At 44.2% G+C, this 23701-nt stretch overlaps 1 protein-coding gene across 2 annotated transcripts in view; it reads right to left on the bottom strand.

Moving 5' to 3' along the window:
* Positions 1-11226: 11226 nt before the first annotated feature.
* The window catches only part of SPRED2 (sprouty related EVH1 domain containing 2), a 49508-nt gene continuing 37033 nt past the window's right edge, over positions 11227-23701 (bottom strand). For both annotated transcript variants that reach the window (XM_015856534.2, XM_015856535.2), the window contains exons 5-6: positions 15385-15534; positions 11227-14785 (exon numbers count right to left, since the gene is read on the bottom strand). In XM_015856534.2, the coding sequence (XP_015712020.1) occupies positions 14135-14785; positions 15385-15534 (801 nt within the window). In that variant the 3' untranslated portion in view covers positions 11227-14134. The remainder of the gene's footprint in view (positions 14786-15384; positions 15535-23701) is intronic.

The following is a 23701-nucleotide window of genomic DNA, read 5'->3' as shown; positions in this document are numbered from 1 at the left end:
TTGGCAGGGGAACAGCACGGTCTCCCCCCTTGCAAGAAAGGCTTGCTGCTTTATTTGGAGGTAGGAATCACTGAGAGCAATGCTCACATTCTTAAAGTGCTGGAAAACCCAAAGCAGAGTCCCTGCAGAGAGAGAGGCAACATGTTTGCCACAGGGAGGGGGAGAGGAAAGGTGGGTGCATGCTCACGGAGCAGACTTCTTTCCATTTAACAGCGGATGACAGCATCTCTTATTTTCACAGACAGCTATTTAACAGTCAACATAAGGAAGCATCATGAGTAGGGCGCAGCAGACAAGGCATAAATTACACAGCTAACCAAAGAATATGGTTCCTACTCAGCTTTGGAGCAGGCCAGATGCCTTCAGACACTGTTGACTGTTAGTCGGCGTAGAGAAACCCTTTCAAGCCCAGCTAACTGAAGTCACAATGTGTGCTTCATTGGCTCGGCCGCACAGGGATCTTCCCAGCTGAGATCAGGATCTACGCACAGCTGAAAATACGGTGGGAATGAGTCAGTTCCTTGGAGTTTGTGTGGGAGGCAAAGACAGAACTGTGGGTGGCTTCAAAGTGTTAAACAGCCTTTCAAATTCAAGCCCAGCTTCTCAGTGGAACAAGGAAATGGAGATATTCACCCTGTCTGGATTCAGTTCTATGCCTTAGGTCAGCCTTGAGAAAATTGCTCTCTGGTAGCCGCAGCCAGTTCCCAGGCATGCAGGTCCACTTACTCCTGAACCAGTTCAGCCTTGGACATAGTTAGATCCTCACCCAGAGCATGATGGTGCCTGGCTCTCCTGCTATCTGCAGGCTGCCTCCAAGCAAGGCAGGAGCTCACATGAGCTTCATTTTTCCTCCCTGTATTGTACCCCTGTTTCTCAAGCTGTTTCTCAACCTTGCTACCCACTTCCTGTGATATGGGATTGCTGCTCTGAGCTTTCCAGCTTGCCTGCTCCACTGTCTATCACCATCCCTCTGGGGCCAACATCACCGGGATGAAGTCCTGAGAGATGGGGGAAGAGGGACGCTATGGGTTAAATTACCTGGCACATTGGAAATTCAGGCTCCATCCAGTTACCTCCTGCCAACTGTTTGCAATTCAGCCCCGATCTCCTATAGTCTGGTCAGCTCTAAAGAGGATTTATTGCTTTTACTGGATCAGGCTCACCCTTCCATTTAAGTGGATTAATGCGGGTTAGATCCAACTTAGACCCACACAGCATTAGCCAAGTCAACATAAAGTTCTCTGCTACTGGCAATGTTGTTGTTTTTTCCTTGTCCTGATGAATTTTTAATGGTCTTTACGTGCAAAAGCAGCTTTGCAAAATCTTAGGCTCCTGCTTTCCAACTTAGATGATTTGGCATGTGAAGAATGCAATGAATATTTAAACCTGCAGTTTGGCACAGCTCACACGATGCGGCTAGGAACTCAGCCTTGGCTTTTCAGTGACTGGTCAGGAACCACGCAAAACCCCAGCCTGGAGGAACAGCACAGAGAGCTTGTGAGGATACATCAATCTTCAGCATTCGACCAAAGTCACCCTGAGCCCACCATTCCTTAGACTCTTTTTAATTAACCTCAGGATTCATATGGAGGAGCCGCACGCGGGTGGAGCTGTGGGTTATTTGATAGATGACTCAGATCACTCTGCCGGTTGTATTTTATTAACGTGAGAGTAGCTGTTGAAGGCTGTTATTTACTACTGGGACCAGGGTCCCCATCCCAGTAGATAACGTGCAACCAATGTGGTAACAGTCTCCACCTGGAAGCTCTTACAGCCACACCAGACCAGACAAAAGGGTCAAAAAGGAAGGGACCCTCATTGTACAGATGGGCAAAGCAAGGGCTCACACATGCACTCAGGCAGCCACCAATTAACAGTTTACTGTAAGTCCTTTGTACACACTGAGCCCACAGCAAAATGAAGGCATGCTGACTTAGCTTTATTGGCTGTAAAAGAGCACCCGGTTTGGGAGGCATCACAAGAAAACCTCCATCATCCGCTTGAACACACAAGGATAGATGCTGGAATTCAGCCAAGACAATGTGGCTTTCATCCTTTACACAAACGGGGACTCTCTCTGACATTTCCAGGGCCACTTCTTCAAGAGCTGTTCTGCCAACTTTGGTTCACATGAGCCTGAACAATGCAAAGAGGCATGTGGCTGAAGCTTCCCAAGTCAGCAGCAACGTTTCCATTAGCTAGACTCTACTTTGCAAAGGAGAACGTGGGAGCAGTCCCATCTACTTCAGCTGGACAACTCAAGCAGTACCAGCCTGCAGTCTTCAGCCAGAGGGAACAAGGATATCAACAGAGAAAGATGCACATTTCTTCAGAAATCACTCTTGCTCTTGGTCTCAGCGTGGCTTCCTGGAAACCCCAAGTCTAAGTATCGGCAGTTCTGTGCTATTAAGTTTCTGAAGTCGATCAAAGCTTTGGTAGCCAGTGGTTATTTTTACACGTGATCGTATTTATTTGGCTCTACATGCTGTGTCATTAGCTGAGTGTTAATTTATTAAGTTTGGCCTACATACAGTCAGTGGAACCATTCCCTTTGGGTTGTTATGAGCAAGACTCAGACATTATAAGCCATTTGGAGCCCTGGAATCTCTCTCATCATGCAAGTAAAAGCCATAGGTAATCTCTTGTAATCACTGACTTTCCAACTACAATAACTTAATTGCATAGATGGAAAGATAGTCATACTGAAAAACAGAAGGTGAAAGCAGACTTCAAGCTGGCAACTAAAAAAGAAGCAGCAAATCACCCACCTACAGCACCGCAGAGATACAGCCGATGCTCTCAGCAGAATAAACACATTGTAAAGCAGACCTTTTAGCTGCTAGAGCCAGACTGAAAAAAAAAAAAAAGAAACAGGGCATTACTTGACACATTTCTTTGCCCTGATTGGGAAAACATGTCACTTCCCTCATAGATATCACTGGTGTATGTTAAAACAAGTATTCTACAAGCGATGAAAACAACAAGGCTTGGTTTCCAAAGGATGTGTCTGAGCATGACCGGCTGTTTAAGAGAGAGATATGGCATACAAGCAATGCTGCTCTTGTGGAGTGGATCTCCAATGCCCAGTCAGGCACGACTGCCAGCTGAGGGCTTATCCACAGGTAGGGCATTCACAGAAAGTCTTTTCCCACACTGTTTTCCTAGTGTCTAATCAGGGATGAGCTCACACTTTGCTTTGCTTCAATGACAGTACTAACAGCTCTTCGTTTTGCCCAGCTGCCTACTTTTATGAAGCCCATAGGAAATTAATTTCTTCAGGACTTCAGTTTGCTTTTCACCAGCCACGAGCTTCAAGAACCATTACAAGAATAGGACAAGCAGAAGATTAATTGTGCAAATACAACTCCTTCAGAAAGCAAGCCAAGGCTGAATTTGTGTACCTCTTCTTAAACCAAGCTGTGATTAAACTCAGTGAGGCACAGATCCTGAGGACCCACGTTGTAAAAACCCTTTGTGACTCCTTTCAGCTGTCTACAGCCTGGGTCAGAGAGGCTGATCATCTGCATCATGTTAGACACAGCTAAGCAATCAAATCAGAAGGGTTAATATAGGATCTGAACATCAACCAATGAGCCTCTGCATCAGATCCACTTTTGGTGACGTGGTTGAACTGTGCTCCTGGCTAGGCCTTGTTTCACCCAGAGCAGCTCACCCACTTGTGTTCCTTGTGGCTGTGACTGAAAAGGTGACCTTTAAATAGACTGTGATGGCAACTAATGATGAAGAGTTTTCTAGTATTCCTTCACTGGAGATGGGAAAATGTATAGCAGAGCTTCACACAAAACTGTGACAAACACAGGAGGCATTTTGGTTCTGCTCTCTGCATTATCCAGACCCTTATTAAGACAGCTTCCAACAGTCTGCTGGCTGTGCTGGAGGCAGCTAAATGCTACTGAAGCTAGCAGGAAATTTGTCATTGACCTGAGCAGATACAGTATTTTACACCTAACCATCTAGGAAATCCGATGTGTTTCAGGGGAAAGCAAAGACATTCAGCACCTCTTAGAACAAGGACACCTTACTCAGGAGCTTAAATATGGACTTTACACCTTCAGCATGGACACACAATTTATCCTAGTTCGTATTCACAGTTACAGCATGGCCACCTTTGAAATTACCTGACAACAAATGGTACGAACCCACTTCCATGTCAGCAGCCTATGAAGTAAAGAAAACAACATACTTGTTTCCTTTCCACTATTCACATTATACCCTCAAATCTGTTCTTAGTCTTCTGACACACAGGAGGCTTCAGAGAAGCCAAACAACAATAGGAACACAATATCATCTCACCAATAATAAATAAAAATAATAACCTAAAGGACCCATAAAAGGGGATTAGAAACACTTGCCAAGAGGAGGCTTTGGAGGAGACATCATCGTCTGCAACATGGCTGCTACAGGGCCACAGCTCCTGAGCATCATCACATTTTTCGGGCTATCTGTAAAAAAACAGGCTGGGAAAAAAGCCCCAAACTGCCAGTCCAGCACTACAGGAATCTCCAGAGCAAACAGTAGAAGGTTTGCTATAGTATTTCAGAGAAACCAAATGCATCTCAAGTACAAATTTGTTGGGCTTAATGAATAAACTCACATCGCTCTTGCATTCAGTTGGATTTGTTTTTTTCAAAGAGGTGTATAAACTTCCCCGTTTGAGGGGATAAATCAATGACAAAGCGTCTGATGCTGGGAAGAAATTTCCCCTGCCAGCAGATGATTTCAATACAGAGTTTCTTGTATTCTCTGCCTTTGAAGTGTCTGGTACAGGCTGTGGTTAGAGACAGGATATCAGCCTGATGAACCCCAAAGACATTTTCTTGTAGCTCAAAGTTCAGATGGTTACAAACAGCAGTTGTTCTGGTTAGAAAAAAGCATCACGCATTTGCTGCAAGTTCAAAAGCTCTCTGCTCAGCACCTGGATTTTCTGCTCTTCACGCCACATCTTTACAACCACTTCCTTCAGGAACCGGCCATAAAGTGAGCTCTGATGGTGACAGCTCTTAAAATGTTATGTGTGCGAGTGGATTCTGAAAACACAGCCCTTCCAGTGACACTTCTTTGTTACAGGACCTTTTTCCTCTTGTATGTTATTACATAGGCACCCTTTCAGCCTTTTAATCTTTGGAAATTCAACTTAGTATCGGAAAGAACCACTGCCAGCTTGAAACCCAGTAAGCTGTCAAAAATGAATGAAATGTGGCTGAGGGAACGTCCTTGCCAATTTGTTATTTTTAAAGTCAGAACTGCTCACTCCTTCTAGATATCTGTTTTATTATTTTCCAAGCAAGTTTGCAAAGGTCAAAGTGACAGAAATGACTTGGCCGTCAGCCATAGGAAAGAAGGTTACGAGCTGAGGTCAGAACAAGCGATGCTGGGGTCCTCCTGCTGTCAGGAGGCAGTGGAAGTGGCACTCCTCAGGATGGGGATGAACAGACTATCTCTACACAGATATCCCAAGGAAGAGCTTCTAAATGGAACACCTTCTCAGCCAGGTTGCTGGCTGAAGCAGGGCATGCAAGGCCCCTATTACCTACATGTCCTGGCTGCCAGCAGGATGCTCTTGCTCCTCACTCACCCACTTGTGACTGTGCAGCACAGCTTCTGTTTCAAACACAGCCCTTTAAAGACAGATTTGGGGAGCTGGCGCACCATGTGGGATAATAAATCTCTTTTTACAGGCTGAAGCTGACATTATTGAGTCTGGTGTCTTGCTGATGGGGATGAGGGTGGAAGAAGCCACCAGGAAAGGGGGCACTTTGGGTGCCAGGAGCTGAGGTGCTGCCAGTTAAATCCTGCAAATCTCAGGAAACAAATTCTGCTTCTTCTTAAATGTAAGGTTTTGGGGTGGGTTTTCTTTTTGTTGTTATTTTTTTTGGCCATTGACTTAAGCAGAGCCTGGATTTTACACCAGGGACCTGGAGAATGGAAACTGCTGGCACCCAAAGGGCTGCTCCTCTCCAGTCTTCTCCTACCTGATTCCAAACAGACTCAAAGCCTGGAGAAGAACAACTGCAGTACTGCAGATGTGATGTGCGCTGGAGCTTTTAAATTAAATAGACATGATGTTTCTCACTACCTCCCCAACACACCACAGACCTGCAGAGCTCAGTGCAAAGAGAGGAGTAAGCGTGAAGACTTTGCTCACCCTGAGGACTTTGTTCTCGGGGTACTTTTGTACCCAGGTGGTACTTCTGGCCACAGGTGGCAGCATAGCTACATCTCAGCTCTATGGCAGATACCGCAGCTAAACAGTATGGCTGGTGTCCTTGCAAAGGGGCACTGGCCTTGCTAAATGGACTGTCCCAACCCCTCCACGTCACTCTCCCACTCACCAAAAGGCACATGGGTTACTCACAGCCCATTCACTGGCCCCAGAGAAGCAGCTTCACTGACAACTCAGCTGACGGCTCTCCAGTCACAGCACAGCAGACGCTCTGAGCTCCATCCTGCAGCTATTCCTGTTTCTGCTTTGGAAGTCTTCCCATGCCTGTGGCTGGCTCAACCACTTAATAGGGTCCTGGGGTTTTTCCCAAGATGAGGACACTCACTGAAGGCTATTCACTAAGTGAACAGAGAAATCCTGCAGTGATACCCAATACTTGGGGCTGCTGCACAGAAAACCCCATTCATTGTTGCCAAGCCACCAGGGGCAGCCACACAGCTGCAGTTTTACCTGTTTATTTGTTTACTTAATGAGTAACTGTCACTTTTTAGCTCGGTAATGTCAGATTTCTGCTCCAAAAGGATACAAACACACTCACACATGTGTATACATTTCCTGCTTGGCAGGCTGAGCCACAGCGCAGGTCTGAATGCCCCTCTCAGAAGCACAGAGCAGCACACAGACTCTGCTGGGGGCACCCCAGCTCAAACATCATGGCTTGTATCAATGCGCTGTGAGCCTGGCGGTGTCATTTAGGAACCCCTCACAAAAAATAAAGGCTGGTTGTATTTCCATTTGTATTTCATACCTGGGATGCACCACGTGTCCTGCATCTGCATTGGGTCGTAGCTTCTACTCAGTCTTTTTCAGCTACTCAGAGTTTTCTGAAGCAAATTTATTGGCATTTGAATTTTGCAGTACTGAGACTCACAAAGAAAAACAGCAGAGTGTTTCTTCTTTTGGCTGCGCACATAAAAATGCTCTCCGTTTTAAGTTTTGGCCAGAACGCCTGCAAAATGTGGTTGGAACTTCTACTTTTTAACCTGGCTTTTATCATCACTCTCAGGAAGCTGTAAAGAGTAAGCACTTTTAAAGTGATATCACTTGAGTCCAGTAGTTCTGGAACCTGGCTTTTAAGGTTGGAAATGGCCCTCAAGGGCGCATGGACATGAATGCTTCAGATTTTAGAAGTGTCTGAGCTTTTTGTTTCTCAATCAAGATGAAGCTAAACGTAACCTGAATACAGGAAATCTCAGATTCGGAGATGGTTTCCCAAACATACTCTATTAAACTGGACAGTTGAAGATCAACGCTCTCACTGTTTGCTATATTGTGCTCTCTGGCCCTGTTCTCTTTTCAGGACATTGATGTTTCACATCAGTATCAGCACAACACTGAAGCAAAGGAATTAAGAGTGTAAAAAATCAAACAGATGCTTGTTTCGGGTGGAAAGCCTGATGCCAGCCTTGTCACTGCCCTTAAAGCTGGCCAGTTCTGCAGCTTATCACAACATAACCTCAGATATGTGGAAAAAGAAGTGTCAGTTCACATTACACTCCCTAATTAAGAATTCTACACAAGCATTAAGCTTAATGCTGGGTATGACTCAATAATTCGTCAGCTATCCTGAAATTTGCATTAATTCTAGCTTCTCTGCGCAGCGATGAGCTCTTAACATCGGTGACTCCCTAAGTCACTATTAGATGCATCATGTCCCTGTTAGATGAATTATACTGACTATGTATACTTTCTCTGTTCTACGCCATCTCAAAGTATACATCAGCATATGTATGGAGAGGGAATTGCACATAAAGAGTCATAAAACAGCATAGGTTGGAGGGGACCTTAAAGGTCATTGAGCTCCAACCCCCTGCCACAGGCAGGATTGCCAGCCACTAGATGAGGCTGCCAGGGCCCCATCCAACTGGCCCTGAATGATATGGTGCATTACAGCCCTCAGAAACCTTCCTCTTTACACAGCTCACTGCTGTGAGATCCTGTCTCACACAACATTAGGCAGCAGGCTTGAAATCTCACAGTAGCCAAACCAAAGTCTATCAGCCCTTCCTAAGTGAGTTTACAAGCGGGGAATGGGAGAATGAGATGAATGGCATGGGATGGTTGTGTACGAGTGCAGGGAAGGAACTGAAAATATTTGTGGAGACCTAAGTACACCACCCCAAAAATACACGCATACTTTCCACTATTTAAATATCTTATCTCTGGGTGGAAGCCAAGCATTTCTCTATTTATTTCCACTTATGCCACTGAGATACTAAAGAATTTAATCCCCTCATTCAGTATGTTAAGAAAACAGCAGAAGGCTGAGCATCCTGGAAAAGGACAAGGTGTTAGGAGGATGCTAACTCATCCAGTTAGCGAGTGCTGAAGGAACGAAAGCATTTCCGGTTGCTGCAAGCTCTCTCTCAAGGGAGATGTGAAAAGGCTGCGTTTGGTCCTTGTAAGAAGCCAAATTCCGCCTGTGATAAGCATTAGGAACACATGCAGCGATACCTCTTGTTTCCAGCCCTCCTGACAGCTACTTCCAATTTGCATTTCTAAGCGGAATTAGCAGAGGAAGGAGATTTACACATTTCATGCTGGTGGGGACCGTTTGGCTTGAGCTTCTTGCAGAGAGGCTCCTGTAGAAGCCCAAACCTCGCAGTTAACCTTAAGACAGAGAGCGAGAGTAACAGCAGAGCTGACCCTCGGCTGAAGACCAAGGACTTGGGCTAAGGGCAGTCCTGCTCCAGGCCACCAGCTCCTCATGTGCCATCATTACACGAGTCATTCGGACTCTTGGCCTTACCCATCTTCACAGTGGGGTCGAATCCATTTGTCTGACTTAGATTATGGCTGTCTGAGAAGAAAAGATTAAAACAATCTTCATCATTAACTGACTGAAGGAGCTATAATCACTCCTGAGAAATACATGACAGTGCTATCGTTGTCTGCTGCAGGGAAACAGCTGTTGCAGCTGGAGAGACCAGCGCTGGCTATCCTCACAGCTACCCTCCACTCCCCATGTAATTCCTTCATCCATTGCCACCAACTTCCTGCTCATGGCTAGTGCCAAGCCAGGCATCCTTCATGATCTGAGACTGCTTTTATAAGGAGAGGCTTATCACAGTTACTTGCAGGTAACTCCTGACACCAGCAAGAGAAAAAGGAGAGGGCAGAAGGCCTGGTCTGACCAGGGTAAAGGAAGCAACACATTTGGTGTCAAGTCAGGGTGAAGTCGCTTTGATCTAAGATACCAAACCACCTTTGGCAACACCTGAAACTCAGCCTAGGAGAGAGATTATTCTGAAAATGTAATTTGTAGCTAAATGGATTTCTTTCAGAGCCATAAAACATTCACATTTGTTTCATGTGGTCACAAACTTGCAGGTCTGTGCTCTCTACATGTTCCATGCCATTGGCTGCCTCCAGGAGATTGTTGGCCTTCCCTAGCACCTCATATCTCACTGAAAATTATACTTTCCAGCAACCTCAGGGGTCCAAATGTACTGTTTACTGGTTCAGCTTAGAAATCCCCAGATCCATTTGAGCGTGAGAGGAGAAGACATCACAGACTGCAAACAGATACAGGGTCTACCCAGGCCTTCTGCAGGACAAGCTGAATGTGAAACACCAGAGAACAGATCTGTAACATGACATAATGGAAAATAGTGATAGAAGCAGGATGACTCAACACTAGAAAACAAAAACAAGCCCAAATACAGTAGCTGCAGTCACAAAGGAATACAAACAGCTTACCTTTGGAAGGTCTCCAATAGGTAGGGAACTCCAAAGACCTTCACCTCCACTACCAACCCTTAATGAAGTCTGAGAAGGGATAGATCCTAGCTCCACTCCTCATGGTCACCCAGGTGCACTGCATATACCAGAGCTCCCCTGGGTTGGCCCTGCCTTCTCACCAGGTGCTTAATCACTGCTTTGGGTTGTGACTCAACATTTTTGCTACTGGAGCCAAAGGCTTCTGGCCCTAATTTGTCAAGATACCATAATGAACTGTAAGAGTAAGCTGTCAGGGTCACTTTGCCATCCTTTTATCTGCAGACAGAGCTAATGCCAAGTCAGACTGCAGGGTTTTGTGTGCTGTGGAGGTCTTCCTAAGCCAAACACCAGGTCCACGCTACATGTTTCTCCACAGGGTTGCAAGGTTTAGATGCACGGCTAAAACTTGCTGTGTAAAAAAAATAAAAATGAAACAACAACAAAAAAATATATAGCAAATATAAATATCCTTACTTGTATTCTGAACAGGTTGCCCAAGGAGGTTGTGGATGCCTTGTCCCTGGAGGCATTCAAGGCCAGGCTGGTTAGTAACCTTGTACATAGCAGGTGGGTTGAACCTAGATGACCATTGTGGTCCTTTTCAGCCCAGGCTATTCTATGATTCTATGACCATACACCTACAGAAATACATAAATACAAATATAAAGCAGGAACAGACTCGGAATCTCAGCAAAGCTGGGACAGATTCAGCCACTGAGGCGATTTCTGTGACTGGAAAGCCACATGCAGGGTGCTGGTTCTCATTGGAAACAGCTGCAATGCAACCAGGCATACTCACTGTTTTTCCCTGGTTTCTGAGTCAATCAGCTCCAGCTGTGTAACTGAGTTCCTCCTTTTATTTCTTTCAGTGTAAATGCCCACTGAGGCAGGTGGAGTTGCTGGGGTGCATCTCTCTGAAGCCTCCTGCCAGCCCGCACCAAGTTGCTCCAGCAATCAGCCTCTCCATGGCCGGCTGGGATGCGAGCTGTGTTTCTTGATCCCTCCAGGGTTCTCCAGTGCACCTAGAAATGCTCAGACTGTTTTGCAAACACATTTAGGAGCTAACAGGGCCACCCAGCCCCCTTCTTCTTGCTCCTTGGGGCAAGGTGTGAGGAAAAAAAGGACTGAAAATGTGCCATGGCTTCTGCCATCAGGGCCTAGTCGCTGTCACGGCCTAGTCACTGTCATGGCCACCAGGGCAGGCTGACCTACAGGCCGCCCTCCTAGAAACACACCTGAAAAACACCCCCAAACCAAAGGCATCGTTTTGATATGATGTATTTATATTTACATGGTACATTTTAAAGCAATAGCTACACTGATCATACATATTAGAAACAATAAAAAAAGAAGTTAAGAACTAAAATGTACATCATACACTTGTATATATATTTTTTACACAGAGGTAAAAAGGCTTATAAAAATCAATACAACAGGGTTTTAACTTTTAGTATATAGATACAATAATGATGAGGCTTCAGGCACTTTAATTTGTTAATGTGAGCGATAGCTTGAAAAAAAAAACCAACAAACCGAACCAACCCAAACATTTTTTCATGACAGAAAACAAATTTGGTTAATGTTTGGTTACCACAGATACAAAAATAAAATCTGAATAATTTCTCTCGAATGATTGATGTCAGTATTGCAAAGCTGACTGGGAGAACGCTACACACTGTTCAGCAGCAGTGTGGAAAGTAAGGAGGAATATTTACAAAAAGACACCCATTTTCTATCATTGTGCCCTTACACCACTGCTTTCACAAACCAAATAACACGCGCGGCAAAAATCTACAAGTAGTACAAAAACCCAACAGGGAAAGAGGGAGGAAGAAGGAGGGAGGAAAAAACTGAAGAAAAAAAATTTAATAATAACAAGGGAGGGTTTATTTTTATTTTTTAATTATTATTATTTTTTATTTCTGGACATACAGAAAGGCTTGGAGTATGTCTGCTTTACTTAAATAAATAGGGGCACTTCAAGATCGGACAAAAAACTGTAAGATCTTTTTTTTTTTGTAGTGTTGTGCTTTATAGAGAGAAGATCTTACAGATATTTGTTTGCAAGAAACAACTCCGAGAACTGAAATAAAAGGAAAAGGTTGTTCCATAAACTAGTTCTCGAGGCTGGCTTGATGTTTACTAGACACCATTGAGAGATTTGTCAACTGCTATTAGGCACAAAATATTTATATTTCATTCAGCAAACCCAGACGCATCACCGAGAGTTTAACACTCCATCCCTTTTGCATTATCATTCTTTTTCTTTTCCAACCAAAAGATCCCCAGCAACTGCTACAAATTAAGCCTACCGAACTCTATAGTGTATAAGCACGTTGCATACTTAGTTCATGGTCTACTAAAAAGCTGTGATTAACTCTCAGAGGAACCGTTGGGACATTCCAACAAGAACGAAAAATGGCAAGCGTTCCTTTTACATTTATTTGGCAAAAAGAAAAAAGAAAAACAAAATCCTCTCTTTTAAGACTGATGTCAATGTGCAATAGAGGGAGGGAAAGGACATGCGCTCACTGGCAATTTACTGCAGAAAGAAATTATGGCAGGAACAGCAGTGCCAGCTTTGACAAGCCAATCCCTAGCTGCCTCAAAGTATTCGGATTGTACTATGCTAGTTAGAACTCACTGCGCTAAATCTTTTTTTTTTTTTTTTTAATTTTTTCAATAAAAATTATTTGGCTATTCCTGTAATATATTAGAAAAATACTCTTTTTTGTTTTTTTTTTTCCCCTCCCCCCACCCCCCCCCACAGCTAATTACAAGCCTTGTACACAAGACAACGTGACATGTAAAAAAAGAAATAATAATTAAAATAATTTTATCCCGCTGTATGCACCGTATGCATCCACTCGATAAATCTGGGTGGTGAAACAGGGAGGGGAAAGTGAGGGAGACACTTCGGTCTGGCTCCTGCAAAGACTCCTGTGATTAATCCTATACATGCTGGTTGCATATGCATTACTTTGGACATCTGTGAGCATCCGGAGAATCAGAACCGTAGGTCAGGAAATGAAAGCGGTGGTTAACATCCTCGCTTTGGATTTTTGACATCTGTTTAGATTGCTAAATGTAGTTTCTACTGTGAACACGTGTGTTCTTGTGCTCACGTATACTGAAAGAAATAAACAAATACTGTTTTCTGTATAATCCACCACTTGCAGCATTTCCCCAGAATTGCTGTGGATTACAATAGTGCTTTTGACATTGCATTGTTAATAATTCTTTGCATAACAACAACTTTCCTCATCTGGAACTGTAGTGTTTTGTACTCAAATCATTACATGGCTGTCTAAAGAAAAAGTTCCCTTCTTTTGGGCAGAACTCGGAAAACACAGTTTTATTTTTCCAAGGTTATTTAGGGAAAAAAGAAAACACTAACATTTAAAGTTTCCCTTTCAAGTAGTGGTCTGAAATGATTACAGGTAAGGAGAACTACCAGTTTCTCAATGGTTATGTGACTGTGGTAACTGAGCTTTGCTTTCCGTTCATAGAGCTTTAAGAACAGAGAAATAATTTAAGATGTTTGCTGAAGGAAATGACGATGGACTCTAGAAGAGAAACTGCAGCTTACATGGCTATTTTGGCTTTGGAAAACAGGACAAAAAAAATAAAAACCAAAACAAAAGAAAACCAGCAACAGAAATACTGTGTTGTGGTACAAGTTTGTTACTAGCACGCCTTCCATACGCACAATAACTTGACAGCAAGTTAAAATATCTTCCAAGTGAGATCTCATTCACTATACCACCCCGCTTAGAGAAATGCCAAAACCTGCTAACGCACTGATGGTATCGTGTGAGCAGAGGCAAGACGGACACAACCTGGAGATGTTCTACAATCCACCACCATTTAAAGCAGTTCTTAAACTCATTTTAACTGAAAAAAAAAATAATATAAACATGTACAAGACAGTCTGTTTGATTACAGATTAATAATACAAAAGTCTATGCTGTACGTTAGTTAGTTAGAACACTTGATGAGCAAATCAATGCAGTGTGAGCCCCAGACGATCAAATGTAAGATGATCCAAACTGGTGGTTTCTGGATGCTGCTGGGCACAGTGGCTGCATCAAAATAAGTGATCTCAATGCTCTGAAACCAATGTGTTCCCCGAACTACAGGAAAAACATAACACACCGAACTCACTTGTAGTCATCCAGCAGCTTTGTGTTTTCCACCACAGCACCTGCACATGACCCCACAGTGGTAACAAGCCCGAAGCGGCAAGTAACAGCACATACATGGAGCAATGAAAGACAAGGCGATAAGGGCCATCCACCGGAGGCAAAACATTTCATCACTGGTGTCACACGAACAAGGATCTGTAAAGTCTCCTTCTGGATCGGACATACAGTGATAGAGCATAGTGTCTGCGCACCACATACAGCTCACTCGATGGATGCAAGTCTTGATGCGGTCTGGAGCATCCTGGCATTGACCCCGTTTGTTCTCTTCATGATTGAACATGTCCCTGCAGTACACGCACCGTGACCTCTCACCATCTTCCTTCCGTCTGGGCTTGAATTTGACAGGTTGAGTCTTTATCACAGCACCCTTGATATCTTCACCCAGGTCAAAGTCTGAGTTGTCTACGTAAGGATAAGTGTACTCGTGTTTTGAGGACTCGCTTTTGGCAAAACGTACGTAGGAGTCCATGTCATCAGGATCGAAGTTCTTTCCTCGTGCTGGGGCATGGCGATAGTCCTCATATCCAGTCATCCAAATCTTTTCCCGAGGATTGATGCGTACGATTTCTTCATCGTCATCTGGAAAGTTGACGTGCCGGTAGGATCGTGGTACTGACTGTAGAAGCAGGGATGGAGATAAAGAGGGAAAAAAGATTAATAAGCTGTTTGAGTGTAGAAATGAAAAATAATGGAATGGCTTAGGTTGGAAGGGACCTTAAAGGCCATCGAGCTCCAACCCACCTGCTGAGGGCAGGGCTGCCCCTCACCAGCTTAGGCTGCCCAAGGCCCCATCCAACCTCACCTCGAACACCTCCAGGGATTCAGGGGCATCCAAAGCTTCTCTGGGCAGTATGTGCCAGCACCTCACCACACTCTGAGAGAAAGATTTTCCCCTAACATCTAATTTAAATCTCCCTTCTTTTTGTTTAAAACTATTCCCCCTTGTCCTTTCACTAACAAACCATGTAAAAAGTCATTCTCCCTCTTGGTTGTGAGCTCCTTTTAAGTACAGGAAAGACCTGACGTTTTAAATCAGTGTAAACATATGCTTATTTTAATAATTAGATGCCACTTAAAGCTAAAGTTGTCAGAGATGGAGAAAGGAGTGAGGACTTTCTGAGTGTTTTTGGTGGTGGGGGCAACCATATGCTGTGAGGACTTATCTAACTATGATAAAGACAGCCCCTTGTGTCCTAAGGGTGAAAAGTGCCTTACTTGTTCTAGGTGGTAGTGGTCAGAGGTGTAATGGTCATGAAGGTGCCCACGAGTGCAAATTCTTCGATTTTCACAGGATGCTGGAGAAGCCAGAGTTCGCACAGGCTGTTCCCTTTTCTGAGAGGAGTTGGAGGAGCTATCTGTTGCGTTCTGTTAGAGATGGAAAGGGGAAATAAAACTTGTAATACGTCCAGTTGTTACAGCACGCCGTCTTAAAAGAGACGTTTTGCTACTCACTGACTTTGCACACACCTGCGGTACTGGCAACACCTGATGGCAGGCGGCTTCATCAGGTTTCACATAAAACTCTTGAAAGAAGCAGGTTTGTTGCCAGGCCATAAAACACGTTGCCACACAAGTGGAAAAATTAAGTATACCACAGCCCACCGGTGACATATTCACTAACACCACTCATACACAGTTGGCACATTATTTGTTGTACTAGGCACTGCACAGTGGTGAATGGTCACACTGGAAGCTACCTCTGAAGCACACATTTAAACTCCTTCAAACGATGCTGTCTTTTATGTCCTGATGTGCACTCAGGACTGCAGAAATTCTGGTGTTTTTGACTTCAGGAATACTGTAAAGTCAAAAAACTTCTTTCAACATTCTTCTCCAAATGGTGAATTCCAGTTCATTGCAGGCAACTTAAATGCTTAGATTTCCTTTAAAAGTTTTAGGGCTTTTCCTCTCCTTTTGTCACTAATCTTTAATGTACAATGAACGTTACTTGTATTTTTATACATTCCGGCCTCACCATGCTCACCTTCTTTAGGTTTGTTAATTGTACTGCTCCACAACAATGATTATGAAAGGGCAAAACACCACGTAATAATATGGTGTTGCCGATACATGCAGCTTCTTAACATATTTATTTATCTTCCTGCAGAAATGCACAGCAGGATAACCCAATCTTAGCCACCCCCTCTTCACAGCCCTTCCTTCCCATCAACATCTGCCTCTGAAGAGCATCAAGACAGACAGTGAACAAAATAGGAGGCATTACTTTCGGATGCAACCTTTGTATTTTATATCCAATATCCAGACGTTCAGGCCCATTAATGCTTTCCATTGATTGTTTAGACTTTTTTACTTCACCACAAATATCAAAGGGCAGCTGTTAAGCAACCCCCTATCCCCCCCCCACTGATGGCTCCTTTTGCCCATGGACAGAAAAGCTGTAACATGACATATTCCAAAAACACTGGTGCCACAAACGAAGAAAAATCTCCAACCCTTTTCAACTAGCAACCCATGCTGCAGCTAAGGCAAGCCCAATGGAGAGGTTCCCATTTGCCACAACACCAGGTGGAGATACAAACTCAACAGGGAAAGGTGGTTATATCAACAATGGCAGAAGACTGGCTTTACCTGAAAAACCTTCTCTCTAAATATTATTCTTCTAAACATTATTTTTCAATGAATCTTACTGAACATGTCTCTTAATCCAAGAAGACAAAAACAGTCACTGTGGCTATTTGTTTATTCTCAAAACAACTCTTTGCAAGACGCTGCCCAAAGGTGAACACACCTTCAAGCATTACAACACAAAATATTTGTCGACCCACTTTGACTCGTATAGCACTGAACTGCCACCTTATTTTGTCGAAAGCAAATACACAGATCTGTTTGCAGTGTGATGTGAAGTCAGACTGTGTTATCTGAGAAGTAAAACAAGCAGGATGAGTTTTGAATGGCTGACTCACCCTTTGTGAACTGACTTTTAATTCATGTGAGGCTGTTGTGGTTTTTTTTCCCCCCTATTATTTTAAAATCATGTATTTAGAGTTAGAATAAGCCTTAAGTTAAACTAATAACACCTACAAAGTGCAACTGCACTGGAGTTCATTTTTTACTAGATGTAGGCATTCACACCTGGGGTTTGAGCTAAGTTTTGTGCCTGTAACTTCAAGTCCTACTATATCTAGCACTTTCTGGAGACGCCTCAAGACAAAATTAGCAGCTTCTACAAGCAAGTTCTTCAAAATAATATCAAGCTTCCAGGCTATTTTGAAAACCTTTCAAGAGTTAGGATTTAGTTACAGCCCCCTCCTACAAGTACTTTTCTGCAGCACTGCGTGTGGTGCAGACTTGGACGCAGAGCTTTAATTTCAGCTTCTTAGAACAGAATGGCAAATGCCCTGTATTGCAGGTAGTTTTGCCCTATAGCATTCTCTTGAAGTTAAACTTTGCCATGAGCCAAGAAGGAAGAAGGACTTAGCATGGTGCTGTGCCAGCAGGACCCTTCAGTGGAAATGCAGCAGAGCCCTGCTGGGACAAGCCTTTGTGGGTATGCTCCAGCTACACTGTGGGCGCTCGTGGTGAACAGAAAGAAGCCTGGGAAACTCACTCAACTGGAGTAGGTGGCATATGTTGGCCTGAAACCCTCTTGTCTGCTAGATGGAAAGAAGTCCTGAACTGGATATAACTGCTGGATAATCTTAGTGAGACAGCTGGGGGCTATAACCAGCCCCCACAGAGCATGCTGTGTGCTAAGTGCATGTGTGGCTCCATGAGGAAAGCCATATTTCTGCAAGAGGCAATTGGAAGAAAGGCTGGAGTGATTTGTATCATGCTGGATCATTATCTACCCTTTGCTCCACGCCTTCATCTGCTTCAGAGCCAGCAGGGCAACTGAGCCTCTCCTCCACATGTGTCAACATGGCTACAAAACCTGTTTGCAGCATACCAAAGAAGCTGTGGCTCAGGCCTCTGCTTTAACCATATTAAAAATTGCTTCACTTCCACATTCAATGTCCTCAGATTAGAGGGGCAGTGTTCCAATGCAAATACTTGCTCTGAGCACCAAGAAAGGTAGAAAGATATCCAAGCCTAATTCTCTGTTCACTCTTCCATAAAAAAGTCTGCACTGCCTGCAGGTTGACAAGGCTGAAGGCAACTGGTTGCAGGGTTATCTTGCTGACTCTGCTGAAATCAGCACTGCTGCCTTCCAAAAAGGTCCCTCACCAAACTTTGGTAGAAGAAAAAAGAAGGCCCTCAACACTTATGAATGAATGGCTTGAAGAACGAGAAGGTCATGGACGAAGCCCCCAGATCTCCATCTGCGCCAGTGAGCTTACTCATAAATAAGCTGAAGATACACGATGATAAAACCTTCTCATGATAGTTAAGTTATTCAGAGTAGTAAAAATGAAAGCTGACCCTGAAAACTTGCTTGAGAATCTTATATTGCTAAAGGACCAGATGTTAAACAACAACAAACTCTAATTGCCACTAATATGCAATCTAACAGGAACACCTTGATCTGCCATGTACAGTGATGTATTCTGAAGTAACTACTGCTGCTGAGAAAACAGATCTCGGGGTTAAAACAAGCAGCTCCATAACAGCTCATCAGCAGATTAAAATAATAATTAAAACAAACAAACAAACAAGAAGCACTGAAATCTTCGTAAGGGTATTGCCACCATGGCAAAGCTCCCAGGGCAATAGCCAGGACAGTGAGATACATGGTTTCTGAATACTGGCTAATTAGAGAGGTTGGCTCTCTCCACCCTGGAAAAGAGATAATGGAAGGAAATGTAAAGATGGGAAAGAAGAAGTCTATAGAATTGCGAGTCCCATGTGGAAGGAGAGTAGGAAGTGATTATTAGTCTCACATCCTCTGGAAGAGAACACAAGACATTCATTGGAACGTGCTCAGATAAGGTTCAGACAGAAGCAAGGACTTGAAATAAATCCCATAGTTACAGTGTGGTTCAAGAAGCCATACAGAAGCTCTCAGAAGAAAGTAAGTGACCAAGAATCAAAGGTAAGATGCTCAAGCCCTGAAAGCTGTGGTGCTCCCTTTACTACTCAACTGTAACTGAATTTGAACTCGGTGACTGGTAAAAGTCAGACTCAACCTCAAGGGAAAGGACTTCAGCTGTGATAGGAGCAGAACACAATTCCTGTCCCATACAACAAGACTGTGTTGGCTAAGATTTTCTGCTACCACCACAGCAGTGAAAATCTGGGGGAAGATGACAGAGGGGAAGACATTAGGGGTTTTCAGCAGGTCACCCAAATACAACACATTTGCTTACAGGAATAAATCTAGAAAGCACACAGTCTCCAGAGTCAGGCTATTTCACTGATGGAAAAACATGTCCAAACCATTGGTCTCTAAGAGAAACGCTGTCTTCCTCTAAAGCCTGTTGAAACCAATCTGGCTCCACTGTTGTTTTTTTTTGAGAGAGAGAAAAAACTACTGAAAACATGCCCAGTAGCCACAGAAGAGAAATGAACCCAAACCTAAAGCAGTTGGAACAGTGAGTCCACAAAGAAACTCCGTTTCAACATGCCCTCGATGCTCAATTAGCAAATTCTGTGCGGCACGTACTGGAGCATTGCGATTGCTATGGTGGCTGCAAAGTCTTGTGGTTTTGCTGCTCGGATAACAAAATCATTAATCATGGCCATAATAGTAATTTTATAAAACCTGCGCTGCACATTTCCTTTTGCAAGTGAGCTCAACGAATCTGAGAGAGCACAAGTACTGCATGTGTGATATGGCTGCTGTGAGAAAAAACACTGCATTTCTACATGCAAATGCTTGTACTGTGATCATTAAAACGAAAGAAAGAAGCGTCCCTGGTCCCTGTTTCCCTCTCACAATTTAAGAAGTGACTCATTCAATTTAAAAAACCTAGTCATTAGTGCAGAAGATTACGTTAATAATTTACTGCAGTTTACTTCTCATTTAAATGGATTTGTTACACAAGAACAGCCGGCTAATCAGGTGCCTAAGTAACATTCTGAGATAAGTATCGATCATAAATACTGATGAGAAAGAAAAAAAGCTTTCCCCTTCCCCAGCTACTGATCTGGATGGATCACGTTGCCTCCAAGAGCTTCATGGAACAGTTTCACTTTGTACAGTGCAATATCCAGGGTGACAAGGAAAAAGAATGGTTCATCACCAAATTATGAAGCAGCTCGTCAGAAATCAGTTGCCTGAGGGAATTTATGAGAGTTCCGCTGCTTGCAGCTTCCACAAATGCCCTCAGCCAACTACAGCAAGTTTGCTGTCAAGAATAATTGCTGGTCAAACAAGACGGTTTGTTCTTTTGCTAGGATTTTTACAGCTACAAGAGATGGCGATGGGGAATAGAAGCATCACAGCGTTGAACATGTCGTTTTGCAAGTAATGGCTCTGAACTGAAAATCTGTGCCAGCTTGGCCTTTCTGAGGCATGAGTTGTCTATGAGCTAACCTGTTCTCTATTGCACAGACTGCTCTGCAGCAGGTCTGCTTGCTGAATCATTCCCACCCGAGGGGTTCTGAATGCAGCCCACGTGGAAACACAGAACGTGGTGGGTCTCATCTTCACCAAGGCAGACACTTCAGCAGCACAACCTCCCCACTGCAGCTCCTGCTTTCATTGTGAGAAGCCTGTGCGTGCTGAAGAGGAGACACTTGCCATCTCACATCCCCAGGAAAACAAGCCCCACTCAGTCACCAAGTCACAGCTTGAGGATGAGCCTGGAAAACAGGGAAGCAGCCCGCTGTTTGCCTGCTCTGCCTTGGTACAATTGCTCACGTGCCCCAGTGCTATCATGCACAGCCCTCCCCATTCACTGGAAAAAGGGAAAACACAGCTGCACTATCATTAGGGAAAGGAAAAATGATAAAAGTCCACGGGATGGTAAAGAGAGCCAAAGCTACAGACCTGTGCTTGAAGCTGAGGTTTATCTGCAGAGCCTCCACTGTTTATGAACTTTGCAAAGAGGAAGTCTGAGAGCTATTCTGGATGCACGGCAAAGAAACCTCCACTTTTCCAAAGAAATTAAGATAAAATGCGGTCTCTCAGAACTCCCTTAATCTAATCTTGCAAGACCAATTCTTTCCTCTCCCTTCTAGCTTTCATTCTTAAGCCTAAAGAGACAGAGCACTTCTGCGTGTCACAGAGAGGGGAGGATCAAAACTCAGTTCCTGTCTTAATGCCTACTCTCTCTATTCAAGAGAGCTAGAAAAGGATTTCCATTTCTCCGTTCGCTGGATATGCTCTGTGTATTTAAAGGCAGACGCTTTACTGCTACCTTTATTTTTTTTTAACTTTCATGGTTATGGCTCTCAGTGCCAGAAACATCCCAGTGGCTGCACTGCCTTAAGTCAGCAAAACCTGGAGGAGCATTTACAAGGATTCTGTGCACGAGATCATCTCTGTTAAGCTCGTGCTAAAGCCGCTCTTGGCATTGCCGGTCAGCTCGGCGTGCTCCACAGATGTGGTTTAGCAACTCGCTGAGAGGCCTGAAATGAACACAAGCGAATCAAACACAGCTAAAACGATAAAGCAATCAGATGTGCTATGGGAAAAACCTTGGGGAGACTTTTGCATTTAGCTGCTCACCAGTGATACAAGGCACCAGACACAGCTCTGCAAAGGCAGGCATTTAAAAGAGCCTGCGGAAGCTCAGGAAGGACTACAGCCACACAGCACCTACAGGACATCTCCTTCCCATATGGAATCTCTCACCTTGCCCTTAACTCCACCACTGAGCTGATGTTCCACGCCATGTCTTTGCATCAGCTACTTACTCCAAAGTGAAAAGCAGAATGTGATAAGAGAAAAGCTCAGACCAAGGCAGCCCTACCTCACAGCAGGATGCAGACCTGGATAGAGCAGATCACTGCCTTGATTCATTACTGTGCAGCTCCCAGCTCCTCCCTGAAGTTTTCAGTTTTTGACATGCTATCAGCATGGCTGCCATTAATTAGGGAAGCACTGGCTCCCTGTTTTCAGGTGCTAGAAGGGAATTTATCGCAGCCAGCACTGCCAAAAAGGTTTTCCTTCAGAAGGCTGATGTGGATGCTAGGAAATAAAGGAACGAAGCTTGGCTGGTGGGTGTTAAGCAGCACACACAGAGGATGGTGAGAGCCTGTGCAGCTCCAGGGGCAGCCAGGAACAGATGGCACCACATAACTTAGCACTGAGTCCCAGCTCCTCTGTGCAGAAACTCCCAGGTAGGAGGAAAATAAAGGGATATGCTGACAAAAATGAGATTAGCTGCAAGAACTGGAGCCTCTGGTCTCATAATTCGCATCTTTTCTATGTACAGATGAAACAATGCAGCCTCCAAGTTCATAGGCACGCTGCTCCTGTGTAACACACTCAGATGCAAACAGAGAGGAAAAACAGTTGAATGCAGACTTCCCACAGCAGATGGATATGGTATCTTAAGAAGTCATTTAGGGGTCATTTATTCACACAGTTCTGAGCATCCACGTTATTTTAGCTGGAATCCATCACTAAAATAGAACCCAACAGCTGATGCAAACTTTAAAAACACCCTCTTCGCATGCACTGTAAATATGTCAGGCTCTGCTTAAAAATGCAGTGGCACTTACTGACTTTTGCCTTCCCTTCTCCTTGCAAACGGAACCAGAGACAGATGAACTGCCCGCTGTAATCACTTCTGATTTAATTTTCATAAAATATTTACAAGATGCAGGGAAAGCAGACCTTTGGCAAAACACATTAGGCAGGTGAGGGGAGGGAACGCAGCTATTTAGATACAGTTGTTTATAATGTATCTCCACGCCAAGCAGAGCTCCACAATGAGCTCCCAGGGCTTTTGCATTCTTAGTTAAAACCAGCACAAGCCTGGGGGTGTGGGCAGCATCATGATGCAGACTGTTGCTTTAAAGGAGCAATCATTCTTGGAGCCTCGTGTAAGAGCAAACTGCATTGTTTAGCTTTCCCAAACTCCTCCTTTCTCTTTGTGAGCTCTCCAAGAAAACGTAATAAATAAATAACTAAATTCAGAGGACAAAACCAAATTATGGTTAGACTTAGCAAAAGTTGGGTGCACGCTCCAAGTGGCCCCAACTCTCTACATTGATTTATTTTTTTTCTCTTTTCTTGATTTTTTTGCCCATACCCATTGCATGAGACAATGGGATTCCAACCCCATCTGCCTGTGTTCAAAATGCACTGTGTGGAAATCACAGCCCCTCTTCCAAAGACTGGTGCTGAGATTCCTATCAGCCCCACTCAGCCACCAGTACAAAAAGTGCCTGGAGAAGCAAAGTGTGGGGAGTCTCACCAGCTCTTCAGGCTGTTTTCCACCAGCTGCTCTACAGAGCATCAAAAAATCCACTGGCGGTGCAGGATTGACACGAGCAGGGTGCTGGAAGTCTGGTCCAGCCAAGAGCTTCTCTGGCCCTGCAGGAGCTAAAACACTGGGAAAGGATTAATTTTCTTTTATAGGGACAGTTCTGGGGTCACTTCCCTGTGCTGGCAAACAGGAGGAGCCTCACATCGCTCTGCCAGCTTTGCAGCAGCCAACTGGAGTTGTGTTCCTTGCCAGCA

Source organism: Coturnix japonica, chromosome 3 (assembly GCF_001577835.2).
Source record: "Coturnix japonica isolate 7356 chromosome 3, Coturnix japonica 2.1, whole genome shotgun sequence".
Lineage (NCBI taxonomy): Eukaryota > Metazoa > Chordata > Aves > Galliformes > Phasianidae > Coturnix > Coturnix japonica.
The sequence above is the reverse complement of the archived record's forward strand: the minus strand, read 5'-3'. Positions and strand labels throughout refer to the sequence as shown.